Genomic DNA, 20,059 nt, shown 5'->3' with positions numbered 1-20,059 from the left:
GGGGGTATTTAGGGATTGAAGCGACAGAGGGAAGATCTTTCTATGTCTGTCTCTGTCCTTGTCTCTCTCTGCCTTTCAAATAAAATAACAAAATTTCAACAAGGTTATAATATAGCAAGTTCTGTCTCACATAATCACCCATCTGGAGTAAATTAAGGACACATATTTTTCCTCTAATTCATCAGGGGTTGTCATACTTTTAATCTAAGGAACATGGTAGGACTTACTGCCAATCCAGACAAAGGTACTCAAGAGTAACTGAAAAATACACATTAAATGGTTTCTGCTAGCCTTTATTTGAGAAAATTTACACAAAAATCCCCGATCCAACACTTATAAGTCAAGCTGTATAAATCCCACATGCCTCTTTCCATTAAACAAATAGAAAAATGGCTTTATGACAGGGGTTCATGACAATGGTATAACAAAATTGAACTGTATCAGTCTCATTTATGTTACACAGACCATTCTGAACATTATGCTGAGTGATGGGGGAAAGCAGGTAACATCCCTGTCTTGGAAGCCGTTTGCTCTTGGACTAGCCTTCTGCCAAAAGCAAATACTTTTTACTTTCAAGATAACACCAAGCTCTACTATCAACTTTTAAATAAAAAGCACTAATGTCTGAGTTGGTAGTTTTGGCATGAGAAAAAGGAAGGGATGTGAAAGGATTTCCACAAAACTTAGAGTCACACTTCGGAACAGAAACATCACACTCTTCTCCTACCTTCTCGGACATTCTGTCAGAACAGAAGACCATAACCAACAGTGGCTTTCACTACTCATTAAAAAAGGGAAAGGCACCGATCAGAAATAAGTGACTGTCTTGTTAAGCTCATGGAACAGAATGGAATTTCACATTTAAAAGCCAAAGGATGGATCTTAACCCATACATGTGTTTATTCTTTCCCCTACTGGCATGCAAGCTCTGTCATGTAGTATATGTAGTGAGATAGACTTTCTCAACCTCTGCTGCCCCTATGGCAAGGCCTCTACTGCCAAATTCTCTGAAGCAGTACTGAATCACTCTTGACAGCAGATGGCAACGTTGCACAAGCTAAAGAGAACCACTTTTATGCCGCATAAGAGGAACATACGAAGGAAGAAAAAAAGGCTTCTGGGTTTGTACTAGCTGGAACATTAACAGGAAAAATAGCCTGAGATTTGCCACAGCTCACTTCCTATTCCACCTTTGTACTTTATCCTGATCAACACAACAGTGTTCTCCGATCACTCCCATTTTCTTCATCTCCGCAGCAAACTACGTGGCCCAAATCCTTTCATTCTTGCCACTGTAATTAGACAAGGCCTGTAACAGCCGTGTTAAAAAGTGACTGCAGGGCGGGTGTTTGGTGCACTGGTTAGGCTGTCCCTGGGCAGCCCGCATCCCCTATCAGAGTGCTTGGTTTGAGTCCAGGCTACTCTGCTACCCATCCAGCTTTCTGCTGGTGGGAACCCTGGGAGGCCAGCAGATGATGGCTCAAGAAGTTGGGTTCCTAACACCCACATGGGAGGCCTGGGGAGAGTTCTGGGATCCTGCCCAGCCCTGGTTGTTGTAGGAATTTGGGCCGTGAACCCATGAATGGAAGGTCTCTCTCAATCTGTCTCTTTTTCTGCTTTTCAAAGAAGATGAAAGTAAACAAAAAATTAAAATGAAAAAAGAAATTACAGAAAGAACAGACTCCTACCTACCTTGCTGGGAGCCGTAGGAAAGATTCCAAGTGGCATTTTTCTGAACTGTTTATGAACATGCTCATTTGTTTTCCTTTATTTACATCACCGTTGGCCTTTGGGCACCTCTTACCCCCACAATGACTCTTGGCTTTCCTAACATGTATTTTGAAGTGTCTCCTCTCTTCATGACCTTCCTAGATGTCTATTCTACACCTCATGTGTCTTAATTCTCTAGGAAGAACACACAGGACAGGAACTAGTGACTGGCCATGTAAAGAGTTGATACATTTTACTTCTTTTTCCATGGTAGAAATTATACTAAAAACCAAAACAACTACATATCTGATACAGAACTTCTATCCAGGATATATGAGGAACTCTCAAAACTCAATGATGTAAAAAGAACAAGTGATCTAATTAGAAAATGGGACAATTATTTTTCAATGAAGAGGATATACGGGTTGCAAAAAAGCACATGAAAAGATGTTCGGCATCATTAGCCAGTAGGAAAATGCAAGTCAAAACCGTAAGACATCATTTACACAAGCCTATCCAAAAGTTAAAAAAAAGGAAGACTACTAAATGCTAGTGATGATGGTGGACAAAGTGGATCAGTCACTCATTGCATAAAACCATGTTACAGCCACTCTGGAAAAAGCGTAGGACAGTTTTCTTATCAAAATAAACGTGTGCTTATCATACAACCTAGCCATTGCCCTTACGGGCATTTTTCCCAGAGAAATGAAAATTATAAAAGGCTGTGCATCAGTGTTCACAGGAACTTTATTAGTAAGGGCCAAAACCTGACAACATCCCATGTCTACAGTGAGTGAAAGTTAAGCAAACCACGGTCCATTCACACCAGGGAATATTACTCAGCAAAAAAAGGGAACAAATTACTGAGACATGGAACAACTCAGATGGATTTTTAGAGAATATGCTGGGTCAAAGAAAAATCAATCTCAAAAGGATATACTCTGTATGATTTCATTTGTCTGTTTTTAAATAACAAAATTAGATGGAGAACAGATCAGTGGTAGCCAGAGGCTGGGTCAGGGAGGGAGGTGGCTGTGGCTACAGAGGGGAGGCACAAGGGAACCGTGTGATGGTACTGTTTTCTCTCTCGCAATGTTGGTCACATGAACTGACATATGTGATAAAACTGCATAGGACTAAACACACACACATACACGAAAAAAGCTCAAGCAGTTGAACACAAATATTTTAATTGCCTAAAATGAAATTTCCTTTCAGAGTTATCTGCAGGTCAAAGCTCTCTTTCATGAGGTGTCACATCCATGTCCCTTTGGGGAGACATAAAATTACGAACGGATATCACGAGAAGCCACGTAAACATTTCAGCTAAGGGCCATGAGAAAGGGAAGGGTATTTTTGCAAAGAAACCTGAGGGGACAATGAGAATGAAACAGGTTCCATGTGGTCATACAAATCTTCATAAAAGAACTGGTATGGGAGCCCAAGCTGGTGAGCAAGTGGGAAAAGGAAAGAAAACGGTTCGAACAGATCACACGAGGAAACCCAGTGCAAATGCTGGCTTTGGCATCATCTAGGTAACCCCTATTTTTTGTCTTAGGTGACTCTAAGAATAGTCCTATTGTTGCAAAATGAGTCCAAATCCTACCAAGTTAAAAAGAAGTCCCTCATTGACTTGTAGGTTGTAGGTGGTACTCCGACATGCCTTGGTGGTGCTGGCGGTAGGATGCCTTAGGCCAGGCACGTCCCAGCGATGTTCTGCTGGCTGAGATCCAAGGTGGGAGGAGACCGCACCTCATTATTCAATCAACTTCTTGGCCTTGAAGAAGCGACGCAGATAGAAGACTTGCCAGGTGGCTAGTCCGATGAGGCAGAACATTGAAAAGATGCTGAAGTACAAGACCCGAGTGTTTGTTGACTCTACAGAAAACGAAAGCATTGTAAATGTGAAGGGCCAGTCGCCTGGGCTGCTTCAGCAACAATCAGGGGAAGAGACAATTAACTTCACCCAGTTCCCAGGCCTAACAGTAGGAGTTCAGAGAATTTAAAAACAAAAACAAAGAACAAAGAACAAACAAACAAAAAACTTCAGGGGTGCCCATTTTGGTGCTCAGGTATAGAGTGCCTGGTGAGTCCTGGCTACTCCACTTCTGATCCAGCTTCCTGCTTGTGTGTGTGCATCCCGGGATTCAGTAGGTGATGGCTCAAGTACATGTGTCCCTGCTGCCCATGCAGGAGCCTTGGCTGAGTTCCAGGTTCGGGCTTTGTATTGGCCCAGCCCTGGCTGCTGCGGGTATCTGGGGAATGAGCCAGCGGACAGAGATCTCTATCTGTGTGTCTCTGCCTTTCAGATACAATGAAAATAAAGTCTAAAATTTTAAAAACATATTAAAAACTAAGTTAAGGGGACAGCACTGTGACATAGCAGGTTAAGCTGCCACTTGTGATGCGTCCACTATCAGAGTATTGGTTTGGGTCCCAGATGCTCTGCTTTTTTTTTTCTTTTTTCTTTTTGAAGATTTATTCATTTATTTGAAAGGCAGAGTTACAGAGAGGCAGAGGCAGAGAGAGAGAGAGAGAGAGACAGAAAAGTCTTCCATCCGCTGGTTCACTCCCCAGATGGCCGCAACAGCCAAAGCTGGGTGAATCCGAAGCCAGGAGCTTCTTCTGGGTCTCTCTCATGGGTACAGGGGCCCAAACACTTGGGCCATTTTCCACTGCTTTCCAAGGCCATAGCACAGAGCTGGATCAGAAGTGGAGCAGTCAGTACTCGAAGCAGTGCCCATATAGGATGCCAGCACTGCAGGTGGCAGTTTTACCCGCTATGCCATAGTGCTGGCCCCAGTATATTAATCTTTTGAAAAATGAAAAGTTCACTATCCCATATATGTTAGAGATTGCAAAGATTAGTGCTATCAATTTGAAATGCTCTAAACTGAAGATAAGGTCAAGTGCGTATCATGGTGGAAATTCCTATTCTGAGAATCTACCAAGGCTCCTTTCCCTTTAGCAGCTATACCATCAAAGCAAAACATTTTTCTTTCCACACATCTCACTTTCGTGAAATGGGCAAAGGGTGCACCAGAATTTAAAGTCTGGGGAAGCAGGGGCCTGTGCAGCTTGTTGGGAAATAAGAGCTGCCCCTCCTCACCGTTGGTGTCCCGCATCTCCTCCTCTCGCTTCTTCATGTAGGCGAAGTCATTAACGATGGATTCCGAAAGGTCTTCCAGCCGCCGCAGCTCCACCTCCAGCGGCTTCAGCTTCTCAACTTTTGCAATCTGGAAAAGAAAGGAATGAGGAACTCAATCCCTGGAAAACCCCTCTGCCCAGGAGCACAGGCAGCACAGGAGTCTTTTTAAAGCTTCGCCAAAATTAACTTGACTGTGTCGCTAATTCCAACATATACCAAAATTTGGTTGTCCTTTGTGCCCTACAGACTATTTCCATCTGAGCTTTTTTCTACTGTAATTTTCATTAAAGCCTCTTGAGAAGTACTGTAGCAGGCTGGAAAGTAAGCTGCACTACGTTCCGAAGATTTCTGACTTTAACACGGCCTTTTCCTTGTTTGCCCTTCCATTCACGTCCGAGAAGTAAACAGTATTAATAGAAAAGTGTGAGACTCACGTTAGAGAAAAATCTGCTTGTAGAGGATTCTGGTCTTCTCAGGGAAATCCCACAACGACTTTTAAGATTTGTATCTAAGGCCGGCGCTGTGGCTCAACAGGCTAATCCTCTGCCTTGTGGCGCCGGCACACTGGGTTCTAGTCCTGGTTGGGGCGCCGGATTCTGTCTCAGTTGCCCTCTTCCAGGCCAGCTCTCTGCTATGGCCCGGGAAGGCAGTGGAGGATGGCCCAAGTGCTTGGGCCCTGCATCCCATGGAAGACCAGGAGAAGCACCTGGCTCCTGGCTTCGGATCAGCGCGGTGCGCTGGCCGCAGCACGCCGCCATTGGAGGGTGAACCAACGGCAAAGGAAGACTTTTCTCTCTGTCTCTCTTTCTCACTGTCCACTCTGCCTGTCAAAAAAAAAAAAAAAAAAAAAAGATTTGTATCCAAGCTCAGAGCCAGGATAAATTCTGCATTTGCTCAAAAATTACACTTAAATTTCTTTCTTTCTTTCTTTTTTTTTTGACAGGCAGAGTTAGACAGTGAGAGAGGGAGACAGAAAGGTCTTCCTTTTTCTGTTGGTTCACCCGCAATATGGCTGCCATGGCAGGTGCGCTGTGCCGATCTGAAGCCAGGAGCCAGGTGCTTCCTCCAGGTCTCCCATGTGGGTGCAGGGCCCAAGTACTTGGGCCATCCTCCACTGCCTTCCCAGGCCACAGCAGAGAGCTGGACTGGAAGAGGGGCAACCAGGACTAGTACCCGGCACCCCAATGGGGACTAGAACCCAGAGTGCCTGCACCGCAGGCGGAGGATTAGCCTAGTGAGCCGTGGCGCTGGCCTACACTTAAAATTTTGTCCTTTATTTTTACTTCTCCAAATGACGCAGTCAGTTATCAAAAGACTCCACAGATTTCCTTATATGCTGAAGAATGACAGAAATCAACTGTCTTCCTTTCACTGACCTTGACCAACAGTTTCTATTACCTAGAGACGCACATCACACTCGCGAGGATTTCATTATTCTGGTTTTCAGTATCACTCTTAGACCATGACTGCTTTAAGATGGGCTAAACCACCAGAGCTTTCCAAATTTCCAAACTTCTACATATTCATGCTCTTTTTCACACATAAGGAATTCTTAAATAATTCTCTTTCTGCAACTGCCCCGTCTCCCTGTGTACACTACTGTGTCTTCACAACTCTCCACTTCTCTTCTCTTCAATTCACCATTCCTTTTCTTCCTCTGGTGAATGTCAACAGTAACAAAGGATAAACGGGAAGGGTGGAAGGGGGATTTTCATGTTCTCTTTGCTTATGCATACTCTTGGCTAAATGTGTGAAAGCAAGACAGGTTATTCAAAATAAAACTAGGGGCCAGTGCTGTGGTGCAGCAGGTAAAGCCACTGCCTGCAGTGCTGGCATCCCATTTGGGCGCCGGTTCGAGTCCTGGCTGCTTAACTTCTGATCCAGCTCTCTGCTGTGGCCTGGAAGAGCAGTAGAAGGTGGCTCAAGTGCTCAGGCCCCTGCATCCACGTGGGAGACCTGGAGGAAGCTCCTGGCTCCTGGCTTCGGATAAGCACAGCTCTGGCCACTGCGGCCAACTGGGGAGTGAACCCGCAGATGGAAGACCTCTCTCCCTCTCTCTCTTTCTGCCTCTGCCTCTCTAAATAAATAAATAAATAAAAACTAGAGACTGCTATTAAAATAGGGATATAAAAATTGAGTGTATATTTAAAGTATATAAAAACTGGTGATAGATTTGTGACGGTACTCCTGGATTTTCGTTCACCATGTGTACATTTTCTTACATTTCTAAAATGTTGGCCAGAGCTAATGGTGTGACTGATAGTTATAAAACAGTTTATCTGGGGCTGGCACTGTTGTGTTAGCAGGTAAAGCCTCCACCTGCGATGCCGGCATCCCACATGGGCACCAGTTCCGGTCCTGGCTGCCCCACTTCTGATCCAGCTCCTGCTAATGTGCCTGGGAAAGCAGCAGAAGATGGCCCAAGTGCTTGGACTCCTGCACCCATGTGGGAGACTCAGAAGAAGCTCCTGGCTCCTGGCTCCTGGCTCCTGGCTCTGGATTGGCCCAGCTCTGGCCATTGTAGCCATTTAGGTAGTAAACCAGTGGGTGGAAGACCTCCCTCTCTCTCTGTCTCTTCCTCTCTCTCTCTCTAACTCTGCCTTTCAAATAAATAAGTAAACCTTAAAAAAATTCTTTATTTGGATATAAGATTTAATCAGGGGCTAATGCATCCAGCTGACTTTCCCTGCTGAGTGCCCTGCACTTTGCTGTGAACTCAGACTCTGTATCTGCTGATTTCACAGAGCTGCAGGACAGGTAGATTCCTCAGGGAAAAAGAATACAAGAGACACATAACAAGCTGAACTGTGGTCTATTTAACGTCTTCCCTCCTGCTCTCAACTTCTACCTCCTGAGCTTCCTGAGAGAGTATACAGGCAACGGCAGGAAACTTCCAAGAGGCAAATGACTTAAGGCTCCCTACACAGAGGCTTACAAAAGGCACTGGAAGTGAAACTGTGGCTGAGCCTCTGCCAGCTGAAAGGAATATTAAAAGAAAAAATTACTTTGAAGACACTAACTGCCCCTGCCCTGCCATGGCAGGGGTGTTACACAACAACAGCCCAAGGGCCTAAAGTGCCCCAAAAGACGGTGGGGTCTAACCCATCCCCAATCCTTTTTCAGTATTTTTTTAATTGTACAAGCAACACATAAGTATGTTCTGCTCTAAAGTTATACTACTCAGATAAAAACCCAAAGCCCAGGGACTGGCGTTGTGCAGTGGGGTAAACCACGGCCTACAAATATGGGAGTCGAGTTCCAAGATCAGGTTGCCTTTACGGTCAGGATCTGGTGAGGGCCTCTTCTGGATCTCTGAAGCCGCTGGGAGCATATCCAAGCTCCAGGTCAAGTCCCTGCAGCTCTGCTTCTGATCCAGCTCCCTGCTAATGCACCCGGGAGAGCAGTGGGTGATGGCTCAAGTGCTTGGGCCCCCACCACCCATTTGGGAGATCTGGATGGGGTTCCAGACTCCTGATTTTGGCCTGGTCTATCCCCAGCCATTTGGGGAGTGAACCAGCAGATGGAGGATATCTCATTCTCTCTCTCTCCCTCCATTTCTGTACTCTGCCTTTCAAATAAGTGGCGTTCACATGGGATGCTGGCATGGGAGGCAGCAGCTTAACCTGCTGTGCCTCAATACCGGGCCCTTTTTCATTTAATGAGCTCTTTCCACAAAGACTAGTGCCTGGGATTCATTTCATTCTTCCTAACAACACTGCACACGGCTAGGATTCCAGATCATTTACTTCCATAATCACTAACTCCTCAGTCGCCCCTCCCCCCTTTTAAAAAAAATCACACTTTTTCTCCTGTCTGCTGGTTCACTCCCCAGTAACCACAACTGGAGCTGGGCCAGACTGAAGCCAGGAGACAGGGTTTCTTCCAGGTCTCCCACGTGGGTGCAGGGGCCCAAGGACTTGGACCATTTTCCGCTGCTTTCCCAGCCTATTAGGGAGCTGAATCAAAAGTGGAGCAGCCGGGACTCAACCGGCACCCATATGGGATGCAGGCATATGGGATGCAGGCGCTGCAGGCAGCAGCTTAACCCGCTATGCTACAGTTCTGGCCCCTAATCCTTTTTCTTATGCAGATGCTAGTCTAGGCTCCATACACAACCAATTCTTATCTTTCAAGTCGATTTTATCTTAATAAAATCTGCTGAATTCCATCCTTCATTCAGGAAATTATTAGTGGGATAAAAATCTCTTGAGATACCTTTCAGACTTTTCACTACTGAAATGTAGATCTCATTTAAAAAAAAAAAAATTCTTTGCCTAATAGCTACCTTTAATTCTGATACTAATAGCTACCTTTAGCCGGCGCCATGGCTCAACAGGCTAATCCTCCGCCTTGCGGCGCCGGCACACCGGGTTCTAGTCCCGGTCGGGGCACCGATCCTGTCCCGGTTGCCCCTCTTCCAGGCCAGCTCTCTGCTGTGCCCAGGGAGTGCAGTGGAGGATGGCCCAAGTGTTTGGGCCCTGCACCCCATGGGAGACCAGGAGAAGCACCTGGCTCCTGCCATCGGAACAGCGCGGTGCGCCGGCCGCAGCGCGCTACCGCGGCGGCTATTGGAGGGTGAACCAACGGCAAAGGAAGACCTTTCTCTCTGTCTCTCTCTCTCTCTCTCACTGTCCACTCTGCCTGTCAAAAAAAAAAAAAAAAAAAAACTACCTTTAATTCTTTTTTTTTTTTTTTTTGACAGGCAGAGTGGACAGTGAGAGAGACAGAGAGAAAGGTCTTCCTTCTGTTGGTTCACCCTCCAATGGCCGCCACATCGTGCTGATCCGAAGCCAGGAGCCAGGTGCTTCCTCCTGGTCTCCCATGGGGTACAGGATCCAAGCACTTGGGCCATCCTCCACTGCCTTCCTGGGCCATAGCAGAGAGCTGGACTGGAAGAGAGGCAACTGGGACAGAATCTGGCACCCCGACCGGGACTGGAACCCGGTGTGCCAGCACCGCAGGCGGAGGATTAGCTTATTGAGCTGCAGCGCCGGCCTTAATTCTGATATTGGAGGGTGAACCAACGGCAAAAAGGAAGACCTTTCTCTCTGTCTCTCTCTCTCACTATCCACTCTGCCTGTCAAAAAAAGAAAAAAAAAGAAAACAAATGGTCGAGGGGAGGCAGAGGAGGGAATCCATAACTGTAGAACCACTTGGTTATAAAAGGAAACCTTTACGAGTCCAAAACTGATAATGCATCAGGAAGACATATTGGACAGTGACTGACACGTGAGGAAGGAGGGGGAGAAGGGCACACAAGCACCACACACATGAAGAACTCGGGGCCAAACAGCGCCCACTGCAGGAAGAACTCAGAGCTGGTCAGACTGCATGACCGGATCGTTCCCAACAAATGTGGATGGCTTTTGTATAAATAAATAAATAAGACTCTAAGTTGTTTTTTTTTTTTTTTTTTTTTTTTTTTTTTGAGCATTTACTATCTGCAAGGCAGCAGAACAGGTCAGGCTAAGTTCGTCTGGTGGAGAGGCTCCCGGATAAAGCGATGACCATAAGGGAAGGCACTGTGTATTACCCTGCACCACAAAGATGCACATTAAAGGCAGGAATGCAGGCAAGGAGTGAGAGACTAAGCCTCGCTGGAGGGTAACAGAAAGCGTCACAGGAAGTGGGCAAGGTGTCTCCTAGGGCGGGCAGGACTGCAGGAGGTGGAGAAGGACACGCAAGGCTGACTGGTTCCAACCCAAAACAAGGAGGGAGCAAGGGCAGGCCGTGCGCAGTACGGACAGCAGTGGGCAGGGTGCCAGCAGCTAGTGCAGAGGGTGTGTATGCTTACACACACAGAGGGAGATGGAAGAGAAACAAATGAACAAATAAAAGGGTCCAAATCAGGCTGAAGGGAAACTGGGGAGAAGACAGAAAAGGCAGCAGAATACGACCCAGACCTATTGGCATCTGCTCAGAATATGGTGTTTTGTATCATAATCCCATTTAACCCTTATAACCAAATAGTGTGTTTGTTATTAACCTGAAGTTTTCTGGATGAGAAAATAAGGCTTGGAGATAATTAACAACTTGCCCAAAGTCTCATAGCTTGCTGGAACTAGGACTGGAATCCAGTCTGAGTTTACACGTCTGTGGCTACGACAAAAAGATAAAGAGAACCAGATAACTACAGCAAGGTTTTCCTTAATCAGAGGTAAGTGAACAAGCTATGTTAGGCCACGAGGAACTGGCTAAGTTGTCTAGTTTGTCAGACCAATAAAGTTCGTAGACTTTCCATTGCTATTACTACAACTTTTGGAGGCACAGAGTAAAATTTTAAAATAAAGCGAAGATCCGGCTGGCGCCACGGCTCACTTGGCTAATCCTCTGCCTGTGGCACTAGCACCCCGGGTTCTAGTCCTGGTTGGGGCGCCAGTTCTGTCCCGGTTGCTCCTCTTCTAGTCCAGCTCTCTGCTGTGGCCTGGGAGGGCAGTGGAGGATGGTCCAGGTCCTTGGGCCCCTGCACCCATGTGGGTGACCCAGAAGATGCTCCTGGCTCCTGGCTTTGGATTGGTGCAGCGCCGGCTGTTGTGACCAGCACCTTTCTCTCTCTGCCTCTCTGTAACTCTGCCTTTCAAATAAATAAATCTTTTTTTTTTTTTTTTTGACAGGCAGAGTGGACAGTGAGAGAGAGAGAGAGAGAAAGGTCTTCCTTTTGCCGTTGGTTCACCCTCCAACGGCCGCCGCGGTAGCGCGCTGCAGCCGGTGCACCGCGCTGTTCCGATGGCAGGAGCCAGGTGCTTCTCCTGGTCTCCCATGGGGTGCAGGGCCCAAACACTTGGGCCATCCTCCACTGCCTTCCCGGGCCACAGCAGAGAGCTGGCCTGGAAGAGGGGCAACCGGGACAGGATCGGTGCCCCGACCGGGACTAGAACCCGGTGTGCCGGCGCCGCAAGGCGGAGGATTAGCCTAGTGAGCCGCGGCGCCGGCCAAATAAATAAATCTTTAAAAATAAAATAAAGATTCTTTTCACTTGCCCGGGCCTAAGCATTCAATGGCTATCAGAATGAAGACTTCCTACCACAAAACAAAAAGCTAACAAGAACACTTTGGTATCAAAATTCCCACTGGCCATTGCTGTCATCCTCTAAACAACTGATTGAATGCTCAGAGTATCTGTTAAAAGAGGCAAATTACACACATCATGAAGGATGACCAGAATTTGTCTAGCTTATTACTGCATAGCATGAGGTGTGCTTTGCAACAGTTTGAGGAATGAGTACCACAGGCTCTCCACTAGGGGGCGCCACACCCCATATGTTGCAGGCAGCTGTTAAATAACAAAGGATGTTTGAGCTACAAGGCCTTCATTTTACAATGAGTCCCTCCTTTTACAAATGAGGAAACTAAAGATTTCATAAGGTGACTCAGCCCTTAGGGTGGCAGATCAATATTAGCAGCTTTCTACATTAGGGTCATCAAAGTATGTACTCAGCATTGAAACTAGAAGCTACCGCCTGCCACAGCTGAGTCCCGGCTGCTCCACTTCCGATCCTGCTCCCAGGTAATGCACCTGGGAAAGCAGAAGAGGATGGCCCAAGTGCCTGGGCCCTGCACCCATGTGGGAGACCTAGATGGACTTCCTGGTTCCTGGCTTCAGCCTGGGCAAGCACTGACCGTTGTGGCCATTTGAGGAGTGACCCAGCAGATGGAAGATCTCTGTCTGTGTAACTCTGCTTTTCAAATAAATAAATAAATCATTAAAAACAAAACTAGAAAGCCCGGCTCTAAAATCGGTGTGGATGGAACCTCTGACTTCCAGGCACGCATGCCCTGTCCCACAATCCTACCTTAACCACGAGGCCCCTCTCCACCACTGCTGTCTACACCGACCCCTTCTTCCCTAAAGCTCTGTAGGAGGTGCCCCCTCCCCCAACAGCACCGCTCTCAATCATACACTGTCACATTCACAAACTGTTTGGACTTCTATCCTTCTTCTGCACAGTAACTTGGCCCCTGAGGAAATTCAAACTACATTTTGTATAGTCCTAACTCCTGATGCACAGTGAACACTTGTAACATTCTATGCCTTGGTCAAAGAGCCAAATTTCTGAGGAGTCTTCAAAAAGTTCATGGAAAATACTGACTATGAAAAAATTTTACACAGATATCAATTTTTTTGGTACCAAAATAAACTTAGTTTCTAATTCCATTTTTCCATGAACTTTCTGAAATCCCCTAGTATGTAACTACACCAGGGAAAGGTGTCAACTACAATACTGCTTCTTAAACCACAGGTGAGGATCCAGCCTCTGGAGATTCTCTAGATGGCTTTTCTGAGTGGAGTATCAAGCCCCAGGTGAGAAGCTTCTACAGCGAAGCCAAACTCATGCAGGTTAGTGTGCCGCTCCGGGCCCGCCTCCACAGCCCTGTGAACACCAGGAGCACAGCGGCCAGTGAGAAGACCATCTAGACTAACACAGGCAAGGTAGACACAGACCTGCATCCAGGACAAAGCCACGTGCCCTGGGGGTGGGAGATGTCTGAGTCACAGGCCCCTTCCCAGAGGTGCAAAAGGATGACCCGGGTGCCAAAACAGTGCAGATGCCACTGGTACTCTAAGGGCTAAGTGCAGTTTAGGATGATCTTACTTAGTCTACCAGTCATCCGGCGCTTCCAGAACACAGGGAGAAAGGAGCTGAAACCTACTGAACTCCCCAACTGTGTGTCAGGTGCTCTACCTGTCATGTCACTCAGTCGGTGTTAAGAAAGGGACTTGGGGGGTTCGGCGCTGTGGTATAGAGGGTAAAGCCACTGCCTGCAGTGCTGGCATCCCATGAGCACCGGTTCTAGTCCTGGCTGCTCCATTTCCCATCCAGCTCTCTGCTATGGCCTGGGAAAGCAGTGGAAGATGGGCCAAGTCCTTGGGCCCCTGTACCCACTCTAGCCTGAACAGGGTTGCACCCACGTTGAAAATGCTGACATCCACAGCACGAACGGACACACACAGGTCAGGTGTCAGAGGATGCGCCAGACGGCTGCTCCCCTGTGGCACAGCACCTGCCTTCACTCCCCCAACTGCAATCAGCCGCTCTAGTTCACAGAGCACAGCCTAAGAAGAAAGGGCTCACTTCCCATGGGGAATCTAGAAATGCGACCCCCCCCACCCCAAAAGCCAAAGCAAGACAGTGGTCACGGGTCTTTCAAATACAACACAGGAAATCTAAGTCTCCCATGTGGGTGGCAGAGGTGGGACCCAGTTACCCGAGCCGTCACCTGCTGCCTCTGACCGTGCGCATTAGCAGGAAGCTGGAATCGGGAGCAGAGCGAGACTTGAACCCAGGCCCTCCGATAGGGGATGCAGGAGTCCCAGACAGCATCATAACCACCATGCTAATAGCCTGCGCCTCAGCAATCTTTTGAAGCTTTTCTGATTCAGAAGAATGTAACTTGTATTGATATAGTGTAATGTATGTGACAGGCTATTCTAACGTATGGAACACTAAAGAAACAAACATTGTTTAAGGAACTCAAGCTGTAAGACGTTATGCTGCTGTACGATCTGGCAGGTGTTCTGTCTACACAGCAATGCCCCAGTGCATGAATTAATGCAATCCTCCGTAACGGCTTAGGTGGGTGGTGTGGTACTCTGCCTGGCTATGAAGACCCTGACTGCCTTTGAATTTTGTAGGGCCATATGGGATTTCAGAAATAAAAAGTCCACACATCTGGGGGAGCAACGTACTGGAAGAGAAGGGAATTAAAGGAACGCACTACTTCCTGAATTGTAATACTGACGCCAGAGGGTCCAGACCCTGGAGATAGAGGTTCTCCGTTATTGTCAGGGCCAGAGATCCAAATGCTTCAGAAGCTCGACACATGCTCTGGTCATTAACTAGGGAACACAGTGCTCCTGGTATCCGCGTTCTTGTCACAGATATCAGTCCAGGGACACCAACAGCCGTTCTAAGCAAGGTTCAAGGGAGACACAGACTGCTCCTCGGCTTGTGTCATGACCGCTCCTCCTCTGCCTCCGTCTGGCCTGCTGTCTGGGGCCCGGAGGAAAGTGGCGGGGGAGTTTCTCAGTGAGGGAACAGAAGCTCAGAGCTGTGTTGTAACCACGTGCATAAAGAAAGGCTCAGGACGTGCCAGACACCGAAGCAGGAAGCAGGCAGAGGAAGCCCTGTGGTTTCCTTTCTGCTAGGGATTCCCTTCTTGGGTTAAGGAAGAGGTCAAGAAGATAAAGCCCCTTTCCCAAGGCCGACACAGGCCAAGAATGCTGGCAATTCCAGGAAGCGCAGCAGCTCCAAAACGTCACAGCACAGTGGTGTCCAGGTGGTTCTTCGTGTGAACCCCCGGAATGGCACATTTTCAAAGGTAGCAAGCTTGGCCTCACGGCTCGTAAGGCATCAGGTGTCCTGTTATTTAACATAAACTCCTTAATGGTAGCCACTGCATTAGAGAAAAAGTTCCAACAGGCAGAATTCCGTAGAGCAGGAATTTAAAGATTGGACTGTGGCGGGGAATGGCAGCAGGAAACACAAACTAGAAACCCTGCTACTCATTCTTCCACCTCTGACTGTAACAACCCTCCTCTTGGTGTTCCATACATTAGAATAGCCTGTCATATACATTACACTATATCAATACAAGTTACATTCTTCTGAATCAGAAAAGCTTCAAAAGATTGCTGAGGCGCAGGCTATTGGCATGGTGGTTATGATGCTGTCTGGGACTCCTGCATCCCCTATCGGAGGGCCTGGGTTCAAGTCTCGCTCTGCTCCCGATTCCAGCTTCCTGCTAATGCGCACGGTCAGAGGCAGCAGGTGACGGCTCAGGTAACTGGGTCCCACCTCTGCCACCCACATGGGAGACTTAGACTGAGTTCTGGGCTCCTGGTCTTGCCTGGTCCAGTCCTGTGCTATTGCAGGCATTTAGAGAGTGAACCAGCAGATGAGAGAGCTCTCTCTCTCGAAGTGAAAAATAAACAAAAATGTTAAAAGACTTTCAATTTACTCTTCAGTTCATCAAATAAAGAGGCTCTCTTGCTTTATTTCTTGTAATTAAACAACCCTAAAGACAGAAACAAGCAATTCACAGTTCCTACCGGGAACTCTCTTCTGATCATTACCGTCTTACTTGCTCATACTTATGTTTCCAAATAACTCTGTCCAGTTTCACTCAATTGAACACTTGAACAAGGGAGAAAAGGAAAAGACCCAAAGAACTGCCATTGTTGGACTCTTTCCTGTTCTAGCCTTCTTTCATTTAGAGAGCGTTCCCTTCCGAAGCCCTGACCAGAGCGACTGCTCCTGTTTCACTATTCCTGGAAAATTCTCCCAGATCACCGATGCAACTTTCATTTATTTCACTGATATTCTTCAGAAGTCATACATCTCCTGCACCCATTTCTCCTTGCCCTCAGGTACGGTTCTGCTGGGTAAAGATATTCTTACCTTGTGTAAAGATCAATTCTCTGGGCTTAAACAGTGCTGTGGTTTTTCAAATGTGCTCTTCATTTGAAGAACCAATATTCTGTGCTGCCCCCAGGGTCTCTCCAACAGAGATGACAAAGGCGGCTCCTCATTTGAACCACACCCCCACTCTAGCCGCAAGGACCCAAACACCAGCTCTCCTTACTCTACAGACCCCCCTGCTGTGGGGGCCAGGCGCGCGCTGCTGTCGGCCGTGTCACCCACTCTCACTACCCCTGGTCTCCTGAAGCTTCTCCTTCCACCTTGCCCTCCTCTTTCAAAGTCTGAAATTTAACTGAAAGCTATTTTTGACTATTATTTCTTATAGACAGCACAGCCGTTCAAGATAAAAATGCTCTGACCTGCCCGCCCCCTCCCCAGCCCCCTTATGGGTACTGTCATTCCTGGAGAAAGTCTTAGGAATGACAAAACAATCCCTTTTCTTAGCCTCGGATGTTGCCACACAAGTGAGTTCCAGCTTTTACAAATTCTAAAGCTACAGATCCGGCGTCTGCCTCGAGAGCTGGCGTGTGTGCGTGAGTGTTTTATCACACTAATATTTCTACGGGACAGTTGGCTCAGTCCTCGGGCCGACAGAGCAGCCAGGATTGTTCAGGCTGGCTGTCACGTGCCTGCCGAGAAACCGCTGCGTTCTGGGCAGCCGTGGCCGGGCTGGGTCACAGGCACCCCGCGGCGCTGCCGCCCCACCCCCCCACCAGGGCCAGCTGCAATACCTCTTCGTAATTTTTTGCCTCCACTCCGTGCTTCATGTCTAGGATCACGAGTTGGTCAGGTATCCGCCCTGTTCCTGAGAAAGAAATCAAAGGATTCATTGTGCGGAATATTTTAAATTCCGGGAAATCACCCGCCCACCCTCCTTCTCCCTAACCCCCACCTTCTCAATAGAGGGAAAACAGCCGCAACCCCTCCCCCTACTCAGCTGCAGAAAATTCCTGGCTCTGGCTAAGATCACAAACATTCCAGACAAAGCCTGGATCTGTGTGTGGGGCCGGAAAGCCGCGAGAACGTGCCGCTGGCAGACGTCTCTACGCGGGCAGAACACAGGGACCTGCCACCGGCGCTCCAGGGCAGTCAGAGAGGAGAGGAAAGGAGAGGACACACAGGCACCTGGGGTGGAAAGAAAAGTCACAAGCCAGGCCAGCGTGAGACCACGAGGTGCGGCGACACCAGCTTAGGCAAAAATGCCCATTTCCACACTTGACAAGATTGCTCTGTCAGATTCTGAGGGAGGTCAGGCTCAATTAGGAGCATATGCCAAGCTTGCATTGCCTTAACGCAAGCCTGAGTATTGAAAGGAACAGAGAGTCTATCGAATATTCCACTTTACTACAAAAGCGTAAGGGCCATTTCAACAGGAGAAGAAAACCTTTTGGAGCTATTCCCACTAAACCTTTAGACAGAGAGGAAGGTGTTCCTTCTGCTGGTTCACTCCCCAAATGGCCACAACAGCCGGAGCTGCAACGATCCGAAGCCAGGAGCCAGGAGCTTCTTCTGGGTCTCCCACGCGAGTGTAGAACCCAAGCACCTGCTTTCCCAGGCCACAGCAGAGAGCTGGATTGGAAGAGGAGCAGCCGGGACTCGAACCAGTGCCCACTGGGATGCTGGCGCTGCAGGCAAAGGATTAACCTACTACACCACAGTGCCGGTCCCTCCTTCCTCATTTAAAAAGTTGTGAAACTCAAGTAGCTCACGTCCCACTTGGCCCAACTGATCAAGATAATCACTTCCCAGCAGAGTCTGCCACTATCTCCCTGCTTGTCATGCCACACTGCTAGCATTATTCACACCCGAGTGAAACTACAGAACCACAGACCACTACTACAGTCTCCCGAGAACCGTCAGCCTATCCCTTTAGCTGACATGGTCCTAAAGGGTCTCCTTTGTGAAAAAAAGACCCTTCAGGAGTTCTGCTCTCTGAATTGGCCTGGTAAATAATTTTTTCCTTTTTAAAATGATTTAATTTATCGGAGCAAAACTCCGAGGAAGATGCAGAGGTCTGCACGTCTCACCGCACACGTGCGCTGTCTCCCCACTGTTCTCTCTCCCTAGAATGATGCATCTATCACAAACGGTGAACCTACAGTGCCCAGTCACTATCACACAAAGCCCAGAGTTCACAGTAAGGTTCCTTCCTGCCAGAGACTCCAGCTGAAACATTAGGGCACAGGTACAGTAACAACATATCCACCAATATTTACTCCACCTAGAAAATCTCTTAAAACCACAAGGTATCAGGTTTCCACCTGACAATAAACACAGCTAGGGCAATTAGGAATCAAGTGTTGGCCACAGCAGGGGGTGAGTCCGGGTTGGAGACCATGCCAATCCAGGCAAACACTCTGATTACTTACCCTTGCTCTCAAAACACACTTCAAACATGTCATAATCTTCCGTGGTAAAGGCAAATTTCCCCTTGGATGCATCCTCCTTGGAGTACAGGATATGGCCAGCGGAGTCTGTGATCTAAAATGGAAAAGAACAGGCAGCAGGTAACTCTCAGGCAGGGCTCTCAGAGAACTGGGGAGGGCCGGCATTGGAGATGCCTGCAGCCCATATCTGGAGTGTTGGCTGGAGTCCCGGCTCCTCTGCTTCCGACCCAGTTTCCTGCTAACACGCCTGGGAAGGCAGCAAATGATGGCCCAAGCACTTGGATTCGTGCCACCCATGTGGGAGACCAAATGGAATTTCTGGCTCCTGGCTTCAGCCTGGCCCAGCCCTGGTTGTTGCAGGCATTTGGAGAGTGAATCAGTGCATGGATGATCTTTCTCTGTGTGTCACTCTGCTTTTCAAGTAAATCTTTAAACCCAACCATACCACAGGCTAACATCTGTTCTCACCAGGGGATGTCCCACCAAAACGTGGACCCAGCCAGTGTTCCAAATTACATAAATAGGATTTATTGGCAAAAGTTACTTTATATAGACTAGTAACATATCCTATACATATCACAAAAGTGAAGGTGGACAATTACCAGAAGAATCTACAAGAAGGAAAACTCTAAAAACACATTTCTTAAAAATATATATATTTATTTATATATTTGAAAGGCAGAGTTACAGAGAGGCAGAGGCAGAGAGAAAGAGAGGGGGAGAGGTCTTCCCTCTGCGGGTTCACTCCTCAGTTGGCCGCAACTGCAGGAGCTGCACAGATCCAAAGCCAGAAACTTCCTCCGAGTCTCCCACGTGGGCGCAGGGGCCCAAGGTCTTGGGCCATCTTCTACTGCTTTCCCAGGCCACAGCAGAGAGCTGGATCAGAAGTGGAGCAGCTGAGGCTCGAACCAGTGCCCATGTGGGATGCCAGCAACTGCAGGCCGCAGCTTCACCCACTACGCCACAGTGCTGGTCCCCCAAAACACATTTCTTTTACAATGAATCCTGCTGACACAGGGGTGGGGATGGAGAATGGAATTCAGGTACGTGATCTGAGAACAGAAGGACAAGGAGGCACGCACACAGAGGAAAATCTGGGCAAGCTGGTCCTGCAAACTGCATGTTAGTTGTGTCACTGGCTACAAAGGGCGGGAGCAGGACCTGGGGGATAAACAAGAAGTTTCTCCTAGAAAGGGCAGCACTGCCTTCCACAAATGATTACTCCTTTCTCGTAGGTTCTTATCTTTAATTTTCCGTATTTAACTGCTCCCTAGAGAATGCGGATCAGCATATGCTGTTAAGTGAAGGGCCACGTATAAAGCCAGGGAAAGACTTGCTAATATAACAGCTTAGATCCCAGGCTTCTTTTATAAAGCACATGGCAAAATGCACAT

At 47.8% G+C, this 20,059-nt stretch overlaps 1 protein-coding gene across 1 annotated transcript in view; it reads right to left on the bottom strand.

The window, feature by feature from the left end:
- Window positions 1-277: 277 nt before the first annotated feature.
- Window positions 278-20,059, bottom strand: part of TMED10 (transmembrane p24 trafficking protein 10) — a 41,313-nt gene continuing 21,531 nt past the window's right edge. Inside the window, exons 2-5 of the mRNA XM_062181109.1 lie at window positions 18,648-18,759; window positions 17,010-17,083; window positions 4,820-4,946; window positions 278-3,588 (exon numbers count right to left, since the gene is read on the bottom strand). Of these exons, the coding sequence (XP_062037093.1) occupies window positions 3,467-3,588; window positions 4,820-4,946; window positions 17,010-17,083; window positions 18,648-18,759 (435 nt within the window). The 3' untranslated portion in view covers window positions 278-3,466. The remainder of the gene's footprint in view (window positions 3,589-4,819; window positions 4,947-17,009; window positions 17,084-18,647; window positions 18,760-20,059) is intronic.

The sequence above is a fragment of the Lepus europaeus genome, chromosome 22 (genome assembly GCF_033115175.1).
Source record: "Lepus europaeus isolate LE1 chromosome 22, mLepTim1.pri, whole genome shotgun sequence".
NCBI lineage: Eukaryota > Metazoa > Chordata > Mammalia > Lagomorpha > Leporidae > Lepus > Lepus europaeus.
Note: the sequence above shows the minus strand (reverse complement) of the source record. Positions and strands in the feature narration are given on the sequence as shown.